The sequence below is a fragment of the Larimichthys crocea genome, chromosome XI (assembly GCF_000972845.2).
Source record: "Larimichthys crocea isolate SSNF chromosome XI, L_crocea_2.0, whole genome shotgun sequence".
Lineage (NCBI taxonomy): Eukaryota > Metazoa > Chordata > Actinopteri > Sciaenidae > Larimichthys > Larimichthys crocea.
In genome coordinates, this window is record NC_040021.1 from 20,858,077 (window position 1) to 20,879,863 (window position 21,787).

The following is a 21,787-nucleotide window of genomic DNA, read 5'->3' on the forward strand; positions in this document are numbered from 1 at the left end:
TAAAAAGACATCTAGACGTTTATTGTGTTGTTAAAATTGATTACAGGGAAGTGAATCTAACTAGCTCCCTGGCTAATCTGCATCTGTCTCCTTACATTTCTTCATATCCATGCATCTACATCTTTTCCTTCCTCGGTTCTGGAGGAGCTGGTGTGTTTCATTTCTCCACCTCATCCCACTACTCAGCTACCTCCATGTTCTGTGAAATGTGTGATACTTCATCCACTGTCTCATGAGTATTTTTTTTTTACCCATCCCAACTTCTCTCATGGGTGTTCTCAATAAGCTCCCTCCTTATTTTTGCCTCTGCTCTGCTCTTCTCTCTTATCTTTGTTCTCCCAGAATCTCTCAAATAATCTGTTTGATCTTATTTCCTCCTCCTTGTTTTCCTCAACTCCTCCTCCTCCTCCTCCTCCTCCTCCTCTCCCCCTTCCTCTCTTCCCCCCCCCCCCACCCTTCTGTCCCTGGTGATCTCATTTCCAGGATGTGTGTGATGTCTAATGTCACACATGCGTTTACCGTCAGCGGTGGCTGTGGAGGGGAGAGGAAGAAAAAAGGAGAGGAGAGGAGAGGAGAAAAAAGGAGAGGAGAGGAGAGGAGAGGAGAGGAGAGGAGAGGAAGACAGCGACAATGGGACACACCCTAGTGTGACCTCATGCGTTTCCCTCTCTCTCCTCCAGTGTTGTGAGCTCTTTCATCTCGTGAGCCTGTGAACAGCGTGGTGACATCATGTTAGATGTGTGAGCTGAATACAGGATCAAAGGGCGGCAACAGCAGACATGTCACTTACTTCAGTGTTTGTACCCAATCCTGCTATTTTGTTATTTTATATTTTTAGAGTAAGGATTGTGATGTAAATGTTTTATCAGTGGTGGCATACTAGAAGAAACGCTAGTGTTGCAGTTACAGTAATAGTACTAGTCATAACAGGTGCTCCAAAAACTCTGTTAGTAACAGCAGGGTGTGCACAGATTCTGTGGGAATGAAAAAAGCCTCCTCTGCTGCATACAGGATTAGGGTTGTGTTACACGAGGGACAGTCTGGTTGCTACAGTGCTCCTCTGCTGACATTAGGGAAGAAATGAAGCATGTAAGGCGGCTTGTGATATGTGAAGGCACAGGGGAAGTTACATTTCATTTATTTAGACTTGTCAGGTGACACCAGAATGTTCCTTAATGTTGTTTCGATGCAAAACATTAAACCTAACACGTTGGCAAACAGTTCGCTATTTAAACAGCAACATTAGAACTCTATTGGTCACCTAATGAATATAATATCTGCTCTTGTTTGAATTTGTTTTGGTCTCCATCAACTCCTGTGGGAAATATCAGGCTATTTAGCTGCTAAATGCTTCACTTTATTTACCAGTTAGTCTCTAAATGTATTGCTGGTGCTTAGCAGTGTACAGGGTTGTTGTTGTTTTTTTGTTTTTTATGGCTGATGAGAGCTGCGAGAGTGAATCAAAATAGTAAAGTTGTGCACCAGAAAAAATCAAAACAATGAGCTGAAAAACTCTAAAACGCCCCATAGAGCTCAGGGGAACTGCAGAGTGGTGATTTGTCACCAGTGACATCTTGCATGGCACAAGTAGTTATGGGATGTATTGTTAATAGAAAAATATTGATTGTGGCTGCTTTACATTCCCAGCAGAAACACATGCTCACTAAGAGTCCATGCACCAGGTTGATTTATGGTAATTGTATTATTGTAACTTTGGTTAGGATATATGGAAATAGCCATCAACTAAAGCCCAAAATCAACTGGCACCAGAAGGGCCTTGAAATGGATCCTGCTTTAGATCTTGAGGCCCTGTGTCAAAATCATAGACAGTATAAAATGTGGACGTGTATTTGTGCTGTCCACATTTTAGACTGTATGTGAGGCAGTCCTGCCTTTGCCACCTCTTGGTTAATGCAAAAATGGGCAAAGATGCGGAGCATGGCTGGTGCTGAGGCGGACCAAATGATGCCTGGTTGCTCAAACAAGCCATCTGTAATGACACCCACCTGTCAATCAAAGCAGCCATGCTGTTAATTATGCATACTTTTAAACCTATAATAATTTGAACAGGCGAGTTCTATAAAAATTCACCCTCAGTACAGTTGTCATGAATGGGGAAATTAGCTTTAGAGACCAAAACATTTTTTTGTACCAGGCTGTAAACATTGCATTGTAAACACAGCACTTGTACATTGGCTTCACTTCACAGCTAAGGCGGTTACCACTTTAAAATCATTACACATGATTAATTTAGTTACACATGGTGCAAATTCCTCAATTCATCTGTATTTAATCAATTATCATACAGCAAACCTGGGGATATTTAATATTCCATAAATAATGTGTCAAATATAGCTAGATATATATACAACAACATAATCATGTAAATGGAATATGAACTGAAAAAAATGAAACTCGGCTGGCGTGGGCAACACTTAAGCTAAATATGTAAATGTGATGTTCAGCAACAGACAACATAACAACTGTAAAACTGTAGTGATAAACATGAACAGAAGGTTTTTATTGGTGGTAATAATTGTAGTAGTGGGAGTTTTAAAGTAGCTGTCAAAGAATTGTAGTACCAGCGTTTGCCGTCTGTACAGTAGCAACAAATATTCAATATAATGAACCTCATGTGCTTCACACTATTCAAGGTTTTCTCCTTGTTCTTGTGTTTACACTTAGGATCTAAATAATTTAGTGTCCTGCATGCTTCCTAGCTGGACCCCCTGCTGAGATGAACAAACACACAGACACACACATATAGACAGACTACCAATCTTCACCAATCTCTCACTCTACTTCACTTAACTCTCTAGCATGTCTAATACACACACGCACACACCTACACAAACACACACACACACAACCCCACACTCCTGCGCCATATAATAAAACTCCACCACCCACCCTGCAGTACAACACAAAGAGCTGACGGCCCTCCCCCCATCCTTCCTCTCCCCTCTCATTGGCCGAGAGGCTTGGATGCTGGCAGTGTCTCAGACCAATAAGACATCTCCAAGGTGATGTCATGGAGGCAGCGTTGATGCTGTTGCTGATGCTGTTGCCCGGCGCCTGTATCCGTGCAGCCAGACAGGGGTAACCGTAGTCACCGGTCCACCATCAGCAGCAGAGAAGACAGGGACAGAGCGGGGTAAGTCTGCATCACAAAACACACTGCTGCATTTCACTTGTGTCACTTTGGATTCTCAAGGTTTTATTACATAAAAGAAGGTCGCCTCCATGTGTGTGTGTGTGATGTGTGTGTATTTGGGAGGGAGTGTATTGTATTGGTAGGGTGTAATGGGGCGAGGGTGAGGATAGTGATGATGCAGTGATTCCTGCTGACAGGAGAGGGAGGAAGGGGGAGAGAGAGAACTCGGTGTACCCTCAAACAGTATGGTGTGTAACCTGTGTCATTTATTATTGATCTTCCATATGTGCAGATGCAGCTTTGTGTCTGCTATTTGTAAGGAGAGAGAGAAAGAGAGTGGGAGAGGAAAATGAAGGGGTTAGTATGCGTTTATGTGGCGAAAAGGTGTGTGGATGTGTAAGTGTGTGTGTTAGGCAGTGTAGGAAAAAAGGGTGGGAAGAGAAAGATGTGAAAAAACATAAAAAATCAGTGAAGAATAGTTTACAAAAGTTCCTTTTTGTCTAATATTTTTGGCTTGTTTGGAACCTGCAAAGTGTCTTGTCATTGGTGTTAAATTCACTTTTAGCTGCTCCATGTTCCAGGTTTATTTATGAAGGGAAAGCCATTATTTACAAAAGCAATCTGTAAAAACCTGTAAAACCAACCAACTGATTCAAAATAGCTCATAAAATGTCAGATGTAGATGCGCTAAATGTGACAAATGTTGATGTTCTCTTACTGTATGGGAAGTGTGGTTTGAAGTTGGAGTCCTTTATACTCACTCCTTCTATAAGATATCCAAATAATACACTCAAAATGTTATGAGGCATAATAAACAGGATGAATATACATGCAATATTCATAATGTTCTGTTTATTATTCATGCAGAAATATGACAACGTATAGGAGTAGTACATGAAACGCTGTGCCCATGGAAACAACAGTCAATAAGGAACAGATTTGTTTTTCATTTAGACTTCTTCATCATCAGTGCGCTGTAGAGTGTATGAGAAATGAAAATGAGACATCCAGAGTAATACTCTTTGAGGAGACTTTTAAAATTCTTTTTTTATTGTAGTGTTTTATGAAATATGAAGCACTGAGCTCTATGTCACCTTTCAAAAATGTAACAGTTTTACAGGTAAGATTTGTGTAAGATTTGGAGGACTTTATTTACAGAATTTGGCAGCAATCGAATATAATATGCAGAACTGTTTTCATTGGAGTATAATAACCTGAAAATAAGAGTTGTTATATTTTTGCTTCCTTAGAATGAGCCTTTTATATTCGCCATATTGAATCACCATGTTTCTACATAAAAACACAAACTAAACAATCACTTTAGTTATGGCCTTTCGTATTTTTCGCAGCCTACATAGCTTAACATCTATCTGTAGTCAATCGCAGCTAGATGCCACTAAATCCTACACACTGATGAGAAGATGTCTGTTTATACTAATTTGCAAAAAATAAAGAGTAGAAAATAAAGAGTAGAAACAACAGGCCGGACAAACTAGATATAACATTTTAACTAGTGAGTTTTGCTCAAGCCAAGCTAAGCTAACAAACAGGTATATGCAGCTTTAAAATCAGCATAAAAACATGAGCGTGATATCAATCTTTCATCCAGCTCCCAGCAAGAAGAAGAATGTGAATAAGCAAATTTCCCCAAATGTTGAACTTTTCCTTTAAGAGTCAACATTTTAAGAGTGACTGCGCACAAATCACTTGGTATGCTTTTTATTATTTTAATATGCAGACTTGTGCAATAATTTCCTGTTCTTAAAGCCATCATTATATTATTATGTATGAGCCCAATTTCTAGAGAACATAAAAGAAGAAATACTACCCACAGCGGACATGGAGGATGCTGATCTTCTGGGACAAAAATCCAATGAATATCATAAACTGGCATAATGAAAATCTTCACTATAATATAACTGTCAGCAAATTTCCCATCAACATGACCCAAATGTTCCCCAGTTCCCCATGTGTACCAAACCTTTACAAGTCTCTCCCTCTCTCTCTCTCTCTCTCTCTCTGTATTGACACACGCCAAATGGAGCACTCTTACTCCTGCAGGAAGCAGTGCATTGATCTGCAACCTGGGTGGTTTCACAAGATGAGAAGCAGCTGTGTGTGTGTGTGTGTGTGTGTGTGTGTGTGTGTGTGTGTGTGTGTGTGTGTGTGTGTGTGTGTGTGTGTGTGCATTCCAACACTGCACTGCCTGATTAGCATGTGTGTGCCTAACTGTGTATTTCAATATTTAAAAGTATCTGTCATGTATGTTGCATGTATATATATATATATATAAATGCACAAGTGTGTGACCTTGTGTGTGTATGTCCCTCTGAGAGACGTGTCAGGTGAGCGTGTGCTCTGTATGTCCCTCTGAGAGACGTGTCAGGTGAGCGTGTGCTCTGCAATGTAATGAGACGTCTCTTTCTCTGTGTCATAGGTTGTCTCATTAGTTCTCTTACTCCCCAGAGCTCACTACTCTTCAGACAGATAGATAGATAGATAGATAGATAGATAGATAGATAGATACATAGATACATAGATACATAAATAGATAGTAGTGAGCTCTTCTTTGTAGTAAGTAGTGGAGTTGTACTATGGAACTAGGGCCAGGAGGTGATTAGCTTAACATAGCATAAAGACTAGAAGCAGGGACAAACAGCTAGCCTGGCACAACTACTGACACAATCTAAATTTACGGTCCAGTGTGTAGGATTTAGTCTAGCTAAGGTTTTGGAGTACAACCAACTGAATACCCTTAACCTCACCCTGCCCTTCTGAGTGTGCAGGAGAACCCATTGTAGCCGCAAACAAAGAATGCAAAAGGCACTATATATAGTAAATGTTTGGTTTGTCCCCTCTGGGCTACTGTACAACAGCATTATACCTGCATTATTCACATAGTGTAGTGTTTCATTTTTGTATGTAGTGCCTTCTGGGGTAGATAAGAACATTTGGGCTTTTTTGGCAGACACATCCCATTACAGATGTTTGATTACATTTGGCCCTCATTGGGCACCGCTGGCATGTCTCATCCTGTCGTGTAAATCAGTTTTCATGAAGCTTCCTTCATTCGCTATCTTATATTACTCCACAGTCTGTTTTCTCCAACACCTGATTGTTGTGGGTGCCCACATGATGAGAGTGTTTAAACTGGATCCCAGAATTAAAGCGAAACTCAATTAGCGTGTGTGCTCAGCTGTGAAAAGGTCAACAAAATGCGCATGCAGGGCACCGCTGGATTCCCACATGATAAAAGTCTCCTATTTGCTGACGATGCGTGTTCAAGCATTCAAGACCTCTGAGTGTTTGTTGACATGATTAATTCTATGCTGCAAAAATGAAGGAGGTTCTGTCCGTCTCGTATAGCACGAGAGAAGACATCCCTCATCAATTCAGTGCTGATGAGGCCATCTGACAGACAGACGTAGTGATAGCAGGTGGTGGGAGGTCTGGTGAGACACTTTGCTGCCTCTCTTAGTCCAGCTCAGTTTGATTCAATCACTCTTTGAATTCGCTCTAAATTGAATTGATCTTGGATTTCACTCCAACATCAATCAGTATTATTTGATGTTATTAACAGGTCACAGTCAGCATGACATAGACATATTTGCTCTCATCACAACACATATTGCTTCACAGCGCTGTTTAAAGGTTTGAAATAGATTTTCAGCAGGTGGCGTAACAGGCTGGTGTCACAGTTGATGCCTCGCTTTGTTATTTATACCTCCCTCTTCCTTCCTTGCATCTTCTCAAAGATCTACAGCTGCTTCTCCCACTTGTGTCACGGCTGTGATTCACTGCAACACGGAGGACGTGGAAGGGAAGAACAACAACAAAATTTTAAAGTTCCCCTCCCCTCAAAATATCTTTTGCTTACTTTTGCTTCACTTGGGTGTCTGAGCTTCACTGCGGAGAATTTATGCGCAGAGTTTGACACTAGGAGGCTGTTTTTACATTCATCTGCGAAAGGGAGGACGGTTCTCATCTCCAATCTGACTTTAAAGGCGTGTCCAAACAAGCTGGATTTTGTGACATCACAAGAAGTTTGTCAGCTCTGTCCTCAAATTAATACATAAAACAAAGATAAATGCCACATTTCTGTCATGTTTCCTGAATGTTTGTCCACCGATAGAGGTTTGACTAGCACTCTTTTCTGAAATTGTGTCATCTTGTTGCGCCCCCTTCTTCTGCAATGCTTTAATTGCACCGACTGTAGCGCCACCATCTGTTTATCTCAATGAACAGCACTAATCTTGGACTGAAACTATATCAGCATGATATAAATATTAGCATTTTCAAGTTTTCACAAGCAATTACACTACTAATTTAACTATGACAGTGATATATATCAGTATTCATGGTCAACAAGAATGTGCTTTTCCACTTGTGTGTCAACATTGTTTGTTGAAGTCTCTGATTAAAGGAGGGATCATTTTTGTTCACATGTGAACAAGACGATGTTGTCTGAAAAGGACCTCGGGTCAAAATGTTACATGATATTATGTGTGCGATGATCCCTGTTTTGATTTTCTCATACAAACATATCCTTGGCAAGAATGACCCTCTATTTTGGCCCATATTTATTCCCTGACGCAGAGCCATTCTCTCATTGGCTGAATTAAACCTTAATGGGAGGTGCTTACACGAGTGCTCTGCAGATTGCGGTCTTGTTAAATTCTCTTCTGTGCTTCTCACATTCGTTATATGACCTTTGAAGCCGCTTCATTCAATCCTTCCTCTCTGTGTCTGCATGTCTCTCCCTGACAGACTGAGACGGATCTTCAGCATCCCTGGAGAGTTACATACGCAGCGAGAAGATGACTCTGGCAGGTAAATGCAACTGCAGCAGAAAAGTCGTACACCTAACAGCTCCTCTTTCCTGTACTGTGTACACTGCAAATGATTCCACTGTGGGAGAGAGCAATTTTATTATCTAAACCACAGAGATTGTTCATTATTATGACTGTTCTAATAACATAATCACTGCCACTGAAAGGGAGAATTACATCATCAGTTATTGAATGCTTGTTCATCATTTAGTTTGAGTCAACACAATGTCAAGCATAACAGAACAAGCGTATGTGTGTGTGTGTGTGTGTGTGTGTGTGTGTGTGTGTCCTCAGCCTACAAAGAGAAGGTCAAAGAGCTCCCCCTGGTGTCTCTGTTCTGTGCCTGCCTGAACCCACAGACTGCAGAAAAACCTACGTACAAGGCAGAAGGTAAAAATAAATCACTGTCACAGACACATTAACAATCACACAGGGAGAAATATATTGTATTGTAGCTAAATACAGCCACTAGTCATTCTGGGAAACGGAGGAATTTGTTCAATTAAAGCAGGGACATGTAGGAGGATTGTAGGTAAACCACAAACCACACAATGCACCAAACTCACCTATTAATGATGTTTGATGCTTGACAGTGTGCTTCCTTGTATTAGAAATCCATTGTAAATGAATAATGTAAACATGGCTGCAATCCAACACCACAGATGCGGTGGATCTGGGCTGGTGCGTCATCAAAGACGTGGAAGTGATCGAGCTGAACAAGCGGGCATCAGGCCAGGCCTTCGAGGTCATTCTCAAGCCCCCGTCCTTTGACGGCGTGCCAGACCTCAACACCTCCATGCCGCAGCGACGCGACCCGTCCCTGGAGGAGATCCAGAAGAAGCTGGAGGCTGCTGAGGAGAGGCGGAAGGTAAGAAAAGAATGAAAGGGTTTGGGTTTTTGTATCAACACAAGATACCCAACTGGACAGGCCTTAACCCCAAAAGTGCAACCCTAACCCGAGCTATTTGTAGCTCATTCAGGTGTCTGACAACGCTCTTTGTGGGTAGCGTGATTTATCAGCTCAGGAGGAAAAAAGGGTGGAAGTGGATAAAAGGAAAGAGGGAGGGTGGAGTTGATGGAAAAGTAGGGAGGAAACACAAGCAGGGGGAGAGAGGGAAGATGAAAACAAGGGACATGAAAGTACAAGGGCAATCATGCAAGGACACGCTCACAATGGCTCATATTCATCAAGCAAAGAGGATGATGGAGAGAGGGAGGAGGAAGGGAGAGGGGAAAGGTGAGAGGAGAGAAATTATAGCTGGCACAGAGAAGATGTCCGGCAACGGAGCAACGAGACATGAGCAACATCAGACGTTCCCATTAATCATTTTTTGTTTATTACGTGTTATAAAGGCTCTTAATACGGTGTTATTGGTGACACCAACTGTTTTTTTCAATGAATGAACCTATTTTTCACATCACAACAGTCATGGGTGAGAAACAAGAATGTAATTTTCCTTTGAGACACTCATGTGTCAACTTTGTCTGCTGTAGTCTCCAAGACGATGGTGTCTAATGAGGACCTCATGTCTTGTTTTTTGTTTACCTTAATGGTTTTGGGTTTCCCAGCCCGTAAAGGGGTTTAGGAAGCTGAGTGAAAGGTTTTTTTAGGGACTTGTGTGTGTTTAGTTTGTGTAACTGCCTCCAAATTCAGCCAATGAGAGAACAGTGCTGTGTCAAAGAATAAACATGGCCCAAAATAGAGAGCGATTCCTGCCAAGAATGTTTTGTTTGTCAGTTTATTTTGTGGTTCTAAACGGAAAACACTATTTTCTGTTAAGTCTAAACATTTTAAGTTCTTTCCACAGAGATTTTTGTTTTTCTTTTTCCCACCACGGATAGAGGATCAGGATTTCACCAATGACCACCACTTGTGCGCAAATTGCAACAGCCATGCCCTTTTTGGGGGGCATAGGAAACCAAAGAGATGCTGATGTCAGTGCAATTTGATGTGTTTAGGTTACAATTTTGACATTCATTTTGCATAAAAGCAAACTTTTGTTTTATGGGCATGTACAGTCATTGCACCTTGCTGAACCAGTGTTTGTGATACCTTAATAAATTAAAGTGGACTGATGAGCTGTGCCACATCAGTCTTACCCTGTCCAATTAATGGATCATTGACCCAATACAATAGCCAGACATTGCTTATCTACGTATACATATTTGATCAAAACACTGGGTTGTCTAGTGTACAGTGTTGTATAAGTTAAAGTTATACTATAGATTTAGTAAGTTAGTCAGCTGATCTCAACTCAGAGAAGTTCCTCGCATTATGTGAGTTGTGCTTACTTAGATATGGATATATAATAAAACAATTCCTTAAGTTCAAAGCCATGTTTTCGGGGCCTTTAAAAGACCCTACTATCATCTACATTTTGCATCTGTTGTGCAGTAATTTTGAATTTAGACATGTGGAAGAAAAAGTAGTTAGATGCAGAGAATTGTCAGTAGTAATGTAAAAATTCCTGAGGTTACAACTACAGCAATCACTTCATCATTTCTTTACACGCTTACATACATTCCAGCTGTAGTTTTAAGCTTTGCATGTTATGCAGTGCTGTAGTTGACTGTATTCTAGCAGTAATAGAGAAGGTTTTGTCTGCAGGTCACAGACTCAGCTGACAACAAACCTACTGAAAGACAACCATAACCCTAAGCCTATAACTTTTATCGCTTGCAGTTTAACAAACGTGAAAATTATCTGTTGATTTACCTTCTGCACTCTCTATCTCCCTCCAGTGTCAGGAGGCTGAGCTGCTGAAGCACCTGGCGGAGAAGAGGGAGCACGAGCGTGAGGTGATCCAGAAGGCCTTCGAGGAGAACAACAACTTCATCAAGCACGCCAAGGAAAAGCTTGAGCAGAAGATGGAGGCCAACAAGGAGAACAGGGAGGCCCTGCTGGCCGCCATGCTGGAGAGGCTGCAGGAGAAGGTACTGTGCAGGTTCTAACCTTTACAGAGAGCTTGTAACAAAAATCCAGTCTTGGTAATGTAGCTTTCATTTCTATCTGGTTGTTTTTTTCTTGTCATACATAACTGAACAAATGATGATTTTAAAATAGAGGAAGTTCATTGTCCAAAATGTCTTTGAAAAGGTCTGATTTCAAAAGGTTTTGAAATCAGAAAAGCACAGAATGTTTGGACTGACCAGCAGAGATATGAAGACAAAGAGACAGACATATAAAGTTTCCAGCAACGGTTTTTGTTTTCTTGCCTGGAAGCTCTGTTTGTTTTTAGTATCACTATTTTTAGTGTTCTGACTAGCTACATCTATCGTAAACTGTAACCCAGTCCTGTCTTCTGGGAGCTAAACTTCCTGCTGGGCCCAATCTCGATCTGTTACGAACTAGCTGGGTAATTGAGGTACTAAGTAATAGCTCCACATTTTGAGAAATATTAGTGTCTTATGAGGTCTTTATGATGCATTAGAGCCAGGGGGTGATTACCTTAGCTTTGAACTATGTTTTTATTGTTTTTACATTTCAGTTTCTGTATGGATACATCATGATGTAATGTGTTCATTTGTCCATCTTAGAGGTATTTATGAAGTTTGGACAGAGCAAGGCTACCTGTTATTTCCAGTGTTTATGCTAAGCTAGGCTAATTGCCTCAAAGCTCTAGCTATATACACACGCCATTAGTCTTCTCATATAACTCAAAAAAAAAAATGAAATGAAATGAAAAGAAATGTCTAACAATTTCACCATTTTTTAAATATTTTTTATAAAGTAATATTCTCTTTCTTACTAAGATAAGAAGACTGCTTCCACTGTTAAATGTGTACACCAGCAGCAAACTAACTAAAACAAAATCTGTCGAACAGCCCCTCTAAGACTAACTGATTAAGGAGTTTTGTCTTGTTTGCCCAATCCTTACTACAATAACTTACACAAAGTCTAAAAAAAATAAATAAATTATATTTTAACGTTGTTCACAAGCGTGATCAGTAATCATGAATATTATATGAGGTGGAAAAGAGTTTTTAGTTCTCCCCGCTCTGTCATTCCCCTGTTCAAATCTTAATGAACTGTTGCCTCGTCTTGTTAATTAATGCTAATCCATTCATGAATGCTAATGAGTCTGATGTTGGTATGTCTGTGTGTGTGTGTGTGTGTGTGTGTGTGTGTGTGTGTGTGTGTGTGTGTGTGTGTGTGTCTCGCAGGACAAACACGCGGAAGAAGTGAGGAAGAACAAGGAGATGAAGGAGGAAGCCTGCCGGTAGATGAGTGGAGTCGGGGAAGAAGAGAGAGAGAGAGGGAGAAAAAAAAAACAGTGCAGGAAAGAAAAGAAAAAAAAGAACTCAAAAGCAACTCGAACAAAGGCAAAAGATGAGTTTTCATATTTGATGTATGCTGTAACGATAAATAAGCTGTACAAAGTTTAGCCAACTCTTGATGTTGAAGTTCAAAAAGAATTCTTGCTCTGTTTTTTCTAAAGGACAGTGGGAGGGTGTGGGGAGGGTGCCAACAAAACAAACTACATTTTTAAAAGAGGGGCGACATTGGTTGTGTGGTGACAAACGAAAGCTGCATCGAGGCAGGAAGAGGTTAAAACATTTTTTAATCACAGCTCTCTCGTTCCTGCAGTCAGACAGCAGGAAATGTGAACTGCTGTTTGGTTGTCTCAGAAATCATCACTGAGTCCACCAGTTTGGCAGCAGCACACCAGATCATACTGCTTCTTTCCAATTAGATTGTGTAACTCTGGAGCAGGGAGCTGTAATCTGAATTGTTACCTTGTAAAACATGGGGGGAAAAAGATGATGTGCTTGTAAAAAAAACCCAAACTGGGCTCACAGACGTAGTTAAGGAGCCCTAGTTATCCACAACCAAAACAAGCTAAAACTAAGCGTCCCGGTCTTCTTCAGTCTTTTTGATTCACAGGATTCAACACACACAATCAGAACATAACACACAAGCTTCTGCTATTTCCAAATTAGGAATAAAAAACTGATTTCCCAGGGTCCGCCGCTCTCATTCTAATTCTCAGCTGCGCCGTGTTTGAGATTGTTTTGTCTATCTGGGGACGTCTGCGTGTGCTAAACTTTGGTTTATGAATATAAATGAAGCTTCAGGCTTTTGTTTCCACAGTGCTCTTGGGGAGGAAAACAAACAGAAAAAAAAGAAAAGAAAAAGAAGAAAGAAAAGGCAGGACACTCTGCTGTATTCTGCCACTTCAGGCTCTTTGTGAAACTTTAACTGTACTGTAGTCGTAGATCAGTCACATGCATTTGAGTCTCTTAGATTTAGAGCACTGATTGCACTCTTATTTCATTAAGCACAACTCAAAAGCACATATGTATACATGAAGGACGGTGAATATATACAGTATAAACAACAATAACATCACAAGGAGGCAAAGTCGTGAGTGGCTAGTTCAGATTTGGACATATTTGGTTTCAGTGGTTACGATGAGTTTTGGGGGGTTTTAAGGCTAAGCAGCAGCCCCCCTTTGCTTTGGCATGTGTCACTGTGCTCTGATTGTCAGTTTATGATTTTCAAAAGAATTTAGACCTAAAAGAGTAAACAGAAAGATGAAATTTGCTCGAGTTGTTGAGTCATACTGACTTGATTGAAATGTCTAAAATGTTTGCACTGTAGCGGGGGAGTCGTAACATGGGGTTTGTACTTGCTGTAACTGTGTGTCGCTGTATATCTTCAAAGCTGGATTGATTGTATCTATTTGGCATGGTCAGTAAAAACAGCTTGACTGAGCTCACACTTTGTTTTCGTGCTCATTAATTCTCATCTGTAGGTTGAAGGTAGAAGGTTTTGCATGCACTGTTATATGCAAATACACAAAGGCATAATTTCCAACGAGATCAGTGTTCTTAAGCGCTCGATCTTGCCTCTTAAGTTACATATAGGCTGCTGTATTGGTGGAGTATGTAATTTGAAATGAATATGTGCAGAAAATACTTGTAACTTGTAAAAAGATTCTGTAAACTCAATTTTTTGGATTAAAGAAAATGTAAACTATATACTAATTTTCAGTTTATATTGTCCTAAAAAGGCACTGAAATTCAGTAAAGCATTTTGTCAGTCACATCCATGAAACATTATAATTAGATAAAGCATTTTGTCAGTCACATCCATGAAACATTATAATTAGACGATAATACATCCATAAATATGTAATATAAGACGCAAATAAGTAGGTATAGGATATATCACATTAGTCAACAAGATGATTTGAACTATTTTAAATAGCACAATACAATTAGACATCAAAGCTGAGATAAAAAAACTTTAATAAATTTTGATATTGTTCACAATAAAACAAGAACAGGGTTTTTATAAAATGCCAGTTAAAGCAACGATGAAACTTAAGATAAGATGAAAACTGACAAAGTTTAAAAACATACTCACACCCCAATAAAATAATATTTCCATTGCATAAATATGTATTTCCAACAACACCTTATGACTCAGTTCTCCAGAGAAAATCCATTCAGTAAATATTGAATTGAATAAAAATATTTTAAAAAATCATTTCTACAGCACTTTTCAAAAAGTGTTTTACATGGTCGGACCAGGAGTAAAATATTTCAGGTCTGCAACGAGAAAAATAAAAATTGACAATTTAAAATAGTATGAAAATGAAATAGAGTAAAATGTCTAACGACTACTGTATAATAAAACTGTCTACCGTACAAACCATCCAGCAGTGTTTGACAGGATGGGTTAAAGCTGCTTTAAACATTTTTCACCACTAGGAGGCGGAAAGAAACGCAGCTCTTTGCTGTTTGATGATACTCTCAGAACTCTTATGGCTATGACACGTTAAAGGACAGCTTACATTGAGAGCTAACGTCTAGCACGCTAGCTACCAGAAGGCTCTTTCACAAGATGCAAAGTCATTTCATTCAGTGATAGCTAAAAAAAAATATTGCTTAATAGAAGTTGAAGTTTGATGCTGAGACAGTTGCTAACATCAGACGTCTCCTCTGTTTCCCTGTGGTACCACACTTGGCCTCACACAGGTACAGCCCACTGTGACCACCTCCATCCCCAGCCGGAAGTCATACTTTCTTCTCTTCCTCCCTCCTTTGTTATTGTGCCTTGGGACCCTGAAGAGGCATGGAAACATTTAACAAGGGCGTTCAGATGATGTTAATATAAGATTATGGTGTTAAATTAATTCAGGACTGGGAAGACAGAGGTTAACTGAGGTCAATATAATTCAAAATGTCAGAAGTCCCTAGGCTGTGCAGAATCTAACCTCAATAGTAAACAACATAATACTTTTGGTTTCATACTCCTCCCTACTTCAAGCCACATTAAAAATGAAATGATCTATCACCTCTCGGTCGCATGATATACACTCACTCATTAACAAAACTCTGTTTTCTGTTCTCAGTCATATTCCCCTCCTTAAAACACATCTCTACTTAATGTTGTACTGGTGTGTGGTGTACCACAAAAAAACATCTGGCACTAAAATCTGATTTTTGAAACAATATTGTGTCTCTTCTGTTGGATAACTAACTTTGTTTCTATCTGTGCTGCGTGTTGTGATCAACCATAGCAGCTCGCTTCAACAGGAAATGCCTCAGATTAAGAGAGATATTTGCTCAAAATTACATTTCACTTTCATTCTTAAGCTGAATAAAGACAGATGTCTAGAGACAAAAGCAGAGGTGAAAACTGCATTGTTAGCTGTTTTCACAGAGGCTCACCTGTGGAGGACCAAAACCTGGTAGTAGATAGGTTTAGCCACCAGGGATGCATCCTCTTCTCTGTTACCCTGCAGGCTCAGACAGCCGGTGGTCAGACACTGAGCATGAGCAATCTGCTGAGGTAAACGGGATTCTATACAGGATTGTCTGAGGGGGATAAAAGATACAGAGTTTTTTGACACCAACTGTGCAAAGTACTGAAGAAAAATGACATTAAGGGCCTTCAGCGATGCCTCACCTGTACGTCCATGGCGACAGAGACATGTTGGCGATGGTTGTAGCAGGCGGGCTGGCCATCTGAAATGGCACTGAAGAATCCAGGATCAGTCTCACAGTCTTGTCCTTCAGTTTGTTACGCCGCCCCAAATTCACTGACACCATGCGCCCTTTGGTGGCGTGCAACAGTGTGGCCAGTGCCAACAACAGCAAAGATCTTAACACCTAAATATGAGATCATCAGATAAACCATGAGCAAAAAATATACAGACAGCAGCCAAAGATAACTCCAGAGGGGGCTGGAGAAAGCAGGAGAGCAAACCAGTGAAGAAGTGAGAAGAAAATGCTTCATTAACTTTCAGCTCTTGTTTTCTCTCTGCTGTCAGTTCTCGTTTGACTTAAAGTCCAGTTAATTGGTGAGTGTGTGAATGCATGGGTGGTATTATTGACCTCACACACTGAAAAAAAAACCTTCTAAATGGTAAAAAAAAGTTTCACACATCTTTCATTTGCTTCTCCTACAGCAAGAAATGTGGAATCAAAAAGTCAAACAGTGCACTCCTTTTTCATAAAGTCAGCACAAGTATCAAGTTAGTTAAAGATAAGCACGGCGGCATGACTCACCAGCTGCATGTTTGTGTCGTCTCGTCTACAGAGCCTGACTTAAACTGCGCAGTGCTGCTGTGCATGTCCTGTTACAGCCACAGTCAGTGCTGTGTTTATATGCAGCCAGACTGCAGCGTTTGTGTGTGTTGGCAAGAAGCGTAGTGTGTTTCCGCTATGACTGTCACGGATTTTAAAGATACATATGTTGATCTATAAACAAGATAAAGACTGGTCTTTTTTTTTGGTCAGCATTTCTTTTTTTGCCTTGCATTCATTTTCATCTACCTATGTGCACATCTGTCCTTGTCTTGGATCCTGACGTTGCAGTGTGTGGAAACACTCCAAACATGCAAAAAGGAGATTTGATGCTGACTTTTTGTACTTTCCCTCTAATATTCTTTAGATTCTCTAAAACTTTTACTTAACCCCTTAACACCTTATTGTCATTATACATGGAAAAAATGAAATAATTCCTGTGTCACATTTCTGTGAAAGTGTGCTGAGTCTGTTAACAGTCTAATGTGTCAAAACATTTGTTTACCTGTACAACTTTTTATGTGGCTGTGAAAACAGAACCAACATTTATCATTTTCTTTGGAGCCAAAAAAAAAAAAAGCTAGAAAAATCTCTGCCAAACTGAAACCACAGAAGAGTTTAAAATAGTCCTGCAAGAGGAACTAATTTCTAAAAGCATTTTACAGAAAACCTAAAAAAGCAGCAAATACTGACGTGCTTTTATTGCATTATTTTAAACCTATCACCATAAACTGCCTTAACAATTTCTCTATTCGAGTCATATAAAACACATTACGAGTAACTTCACCTACAGTCTGTCATCCCACGCTAAACAATGTAGGTCAAAGAGATGCCTCTTGGGTTCTGGTTTTAAATCAGCATATCTCATCAAAGACGAACAGCGTGATAACATCTTCTCCCTCCATGCATCATATGAGTGAGGAGCTGACGAACTGGAGCACAGCTGTACTGGATGTAGAGTAAAGAGAAATGGTTACAGCCCAAGATGTTCAAGCAGCGTAGACAGCAGTAACACTGCGCTACAGTATGTTTCTAGGCAGTTAGATGTAAGAAACTGATTGACCAAGATAGCTGATGAAGTGGCGCTCCAACTGCCAGCACTGCAAGAGTCCTCTGGTACCGTTTCTACATTTTGTAAAAAAAAAGACATACCATCACTCAGTCTGTGAAATCAGAATGAATGTCTTCTGTGGTGCTAAGAAACTTTCTAATGTCTGAAAATTATAAAGGGAAATATTTGCCATTGTAGCTGCTAAATGCTACACGATATTGACTATCTGCTAAGTGGCTAAGGCACTATTCAAACTAAATCAGGGGTTGTAGTGAATCGCCACAGGGTTATGGTATGTGGGGGGTGCTGGGGATGTGTTTAGCTGAAGGTAACTTCTATAAAACAATCAGAAAACAGCTTTTTATTTCACCGATTCGCCATCTTTCTCGATACCAGTGCTCCCTCATTCTCATTCACTGTCTATGTCGCTTGACCACAGCGATCTCGCTCTCTCTCTATCAGATGGACTCAAACCAAAGGAAACTTCTTGTTTTACTATTTTGTAAACTGGGATCCACATACAGACGTAGAAGCTGAAAGAAGAAGCATGAAATGAACAAATACAGAGTACAACAGGTACAGTATCAGAGTCCATTTAGTCCATGATCATAGCGCTCAGTTTCCGTCTGAACATTGGATTGGCCACCTTGGATGTCAGGTTGCTTTTCTTCAAAAGCTCTGCTTCTCCGCCGTAGGTCACTGTTTTTTTTTTCCGACACCCCCTGCAGCTTACACCCACCACAACCTCAAATGAATTCTGCAAAATCTGACTTTGTCTGTGCACTGAGCACGTAGCACACAGCAGGTTAATCAGCAGCTGCCTGTGTAGTCTGGAAGTCTGGAAAGTTCACTGACACGACTGAAGTAGAGCAGTAAATATGCAAGGCGTAAAAACCAAAACAATGTGCTGTAGTGCAGAGGGGAGCTGCAAAGATGCATGATGACTCTTGTGGGTTTGTTACGAATCATCACTTTCAAACTACTTGATCAAATTATGTCATCTGATCTATTGCTGGTGTAAAAATACTGATTGGTGCAGTGAATGTAAAGTCCAATTTTAACTGTAACTAGGTGGCACAACTACACAGTACTTTAGGTTTTAAATACATTAGACATCTAATATATTGTTTGAACAAGTCACTCTACTTGTTTTTAGTTTTCTGGTTATTTTATCATGAGCTGAGCAGATTTGTATAAATTTTTATACTGTTATACACTTTTTTTTGCCAAATAACTAACTAAAATATTTATTCCCAGTGAAGTGCTCTGACGAGCCAGTTGCCTTTAGTTCTCAGTCAGCTCTACAGTCTGTTACATAACAGTGAGCAGATTTATTTCCCAAAGCTGACAATTCACTAGATACCAAAAAGTCGAGTTCAAGATAATTTCTTTATACAGCCGCTCATCACAAGCATGGCTGCAAAAAGACTTTACATCTAACTAATCAATAATCAATAACAGGACGAAATGGTGAGGTTTTGATAATGCAACAAATGAAAGGGGGCGAATAACACAAAGCACATGACGTAGTTAGAGATAGATTACAGATAAAAGTACAATTTAAATGTACTGAGATGAATTTATGAGGCGGAAAATATTGTGCGGTGTCAGTCAGAAAAAAGGTCAAGAAATCAATTTCTAACTGATGGCATCATGATAAAGGTTTGTTTATGAGTAATGTGGTAATGCGACCTAACTGATTTTTTTTCTTCTTCTTCTTCTTCTTCTTCTTCATCTGACACATTTCTTTTAAATTTAAAGTGAAAGAATTACAAAAAGTTACCACACTATAAAGTTCCCCATCCGTCATTTCTCAGTGTGTAAACCTCAGTGAGTTTCAGTGGATGCAGTAGTATGATTGTAATCTGTTCTCTTCACTGATGTACTGCTCTACAGTCCCAGGGAAAATATTATTTAAGCATGGACTGAGAGACTAAAAAGGAGAAAAGTAAGGAGTAACAAAGACAAATGTGAACAGGTGCTTTCCACTGTCCTCCATTTTTCTCCACTAAGTCATCATCACACTCTTTCATTCAGAAGCCCAGTGGAATACAAGTTTGAATAGTGCAGCTCCATTTTTTATCTTCTTGCAAACTCTTCTTGCAAACTCTTGCATATGGTGGCAGTTCATGGAGATGATTTATTCATAGTCTCAAAGCAACAATTGTGTTACATAGTGACATTTTAGTAATGATATAGTCAAGCCGTGTAAGCGTCAAAACTGGAAGCTAAGGCTAAGCCTTGTCTTAGCATAAAGGCTGGAAACATTTTGCCTGCTTAGTTCATAGAACCAAATGAAACAAACAAGATGTGACATGTTAATTAGTTAGCTTCAGAGATGATGGTTGGAAAATGTAATCTGCAAAAAGAGTAGCCTTAATTTACCTGACGATATGAAAGCGTGTACCTACTGTACCATATGAATTTTATAACAATTTTAATAAGACAAGAGACAAAATGGGCTTAAATAGAAGCTTCTCAAACTTTTCTTTAGGACTTACAACTAACACTTAAGGCCTTAGCCACTCAGGTCAATTTTAACGTATGGTTACCGTGTTATAGGTAAATTCTGATGTACACTCACCGGCCACTTTATTAGGCACACCTGTCCAACTGCTCGTTAACGCAAATTTCTAATCAGCCAATCACATGGCAGCAATGCATTTAGGCATGTAGACATGGTCAAGACGATCTGCTGCAGTTCAAACCGAGCATCAGAATGGGGAAGAAAGGTGATTTAAGTGATTTGAACGTGGCATGGTTGTTGGTGCTGGACGGGCTGGTCTGAGTATTTCAGAAACTGCTGATCTACTGGGATTTTCACGCACAACCATCTCTAGGGTTTACAGAGACTGGTCCGAAAAAGAGAAAATATCCAGTGAGTGGCAGTTCTGTGGGTGAAAATGCCTTGTTGATGCTAGAGGTCAGAGGAGAATGGCCAGATTGGTTCGAGCTGATTGAAAGGTAACAGTAACTCAAATAACCACTCATTACAACCGAGGTATGCAGAAGGGCATCTCTGAATGCACAACAGATGGGCTACAGCAGCAGAAGACCACACCGGGTGCCACTCCTGTCAGCTAAGAACAGGAAACTGAGGCTACAAATCGCACAGGCTCACCAAAATTGGACAATAGAAGACTGGAAATACGTTGCCTGGTCTGATGAGTCTCGATTTCTGCTGCGACATTCAGATAGTAGGGTCAGAATTTGGTGTCAACAACATGAAAGCATGGATCCATCCTGCCTTGTATCAATGGTTCAGGCTGGTGGTATAATGGTGTGGGGGATATTTTCTTGGCACACTTTGGGCCCCTTAGACGAACATTATTGTGACCATGTCCATCCCTTTATGACCACATCTTCTGATGGCTACTTCCAGCAGAATAACGCACCATGTCATAAAGCTCAAATCATCTCAGACTGGTTTCTTGAACATGACAATGAGTTCACTGTACTCAAATGGCCTCCAGAGTCACCAGATCTCAATCCAATAGAGCACCTTTGGGATGTGGTGGAATGAGAGATTCGCATCATGGATGTGCAGCCGATAAATCTGCAGCAACTGCGTGATGCTATCATGTCAATATGGAGCAAACTCTCTGAGGAATGTTTCCAGTACCTTGTTGAATCTATGCCACAAAGGATTAAGGCAGTTCTGAAGGCAAAACGAGGTCCAACCTGGTACTAGCAAGGTGTACCTAATAAAGTATGTTCAGTGTATGTTTGCATGCTATCGGATGCTTGAATTTCCTTTGGGATTAATAAAGTATCTAGCCTGCTGCCAGCAAAATCCACCATAAAACTTTTTTGTAACATTAAACAAACAAGATATGACACGTTAATTATTGAGCTTTAGAGGTAGGTACTGGTTTACTACTATCACTCACAGCTAATGTTATGTAATGCCTCATAAAATTAGCAGCCGAGAAGGTACTGGTAGCCTGAATTTATTGATAAGAAAGCAGTACCCACTTTCTCACATATGTAATAAAAGAATTAAGATGAGACAAAATCAGAGCCACCTGGGACCACTCTGAAACTAGCTGAGGTGAAGAACGCAAGGAAGTCACAGGGCGTAGCTTTGGATCGATATGAGTCAGCTGTGGGTGTAGAGCGAATTGACCGATTTAAAATTCTTCTGGTAAACACACTGCTACAGACGAAGTCAATCATTTGAGAACGGCTCTTCTCGGAAATTTCAGAGTTCCAGCA

At 40.1% G+C, this 21,787-nt stretch overlaps 2 protein-coding genes across 2 annotated transcripts; one reads left to right on the forward strand and one right to left on the reverse strand.

Moving 5' to 3' along the window:
* The first annotated feature begins 3,040 nt into the window (after positions 1-3,040).
* Positions 3,041-13,705, forward strand: stmn4 (stathmin-like 4). The gene is made up of 6 exons (XM_019267731.2): positions 3,041-3,154; positions 7,922-7,984; positions 8,278-8,373; positions 8,646-8,851; positions 10,726-10,917; positions 12,148-13,705. Exons 2-6 carry the CDS (start codon positions 7,972-7,974, stop codon positions 12,205-12,207), a joined length of 567 nt encoding a protein of 188 aa, XP_019123276.1. The 5' UTR covers positions 3,041-3,154; positions 7,922-7,971; the 3' UTR covers positions 12,208-13,705.
* A 513-nt stretch (positions 13,706-14,218) lies between these two features.
* On the reverse strand, positions 14,219-16,650 carry il17a/f3 (interleukin 17a/f3). Its single transcript, XM_010741256.3, has 4 exons — positions 16,504-16,650; positions 15,902-16,104; positions 15,664-15,810; positions 14,219-15,054 (listed from the first exon to the last, which is right to left on the reverse strand). Exons 1-4 carry the CDS (start codon positions 16,510-16,512, stop codon positions 14,919-14,921), a joined length of 495 nt encoding a protein of 164 aa, XP_010739558.1. The 5' UTR covers positions 16,513-16,650; the 3' UTR covers positions 14,219-14,918.
* Between the last annotated feature and the right edge of the window lie 5,137 nt (positions 16,651-21,787).

What these genes read in the sequence shown, in the direction of transcription:
- stmn4 (XM_019267731.2), top strand. An exon ending in CTGCTGAGGAGAGGCGGAAG is followed by an intron (nt 8,852 to 10,725) that starts GTAAGAAAAGAA and finishes ATCTCCCTCCAG; the next exon opens with TGTCAGGAGGCTGAGCTGCT. An exon ending in TGGAGAGGCTGCAGGAGAAG is followed by an intron (nt 10,918 to 12,147) that starts GTACTGTGCAGG and finishes TGTGTCTCGCAG; the next exon opens with GACAAACACGCGGAAGAAGT.
- il17a/f3 (XM_010741256.3), bottom strand. An exon ending in CTGTCGCCATGGACGTACAG is followed by an intron (nt 15,811 to 15,901) that starts GTGAGGCATCGC and finishes TATCCCCCTCAG; the next exon opens with ACAATCCTGTATAGAATCCC. An exon ending in CAGGTTTTGGTCCTCCACAG is followed by an intron (nt 15,055 to 15,663) that starts GTGAGCCTCTGT and finishes ATGCCTCTTCAG; the next exon opens with GGTCCCAAGGCACAATAACA.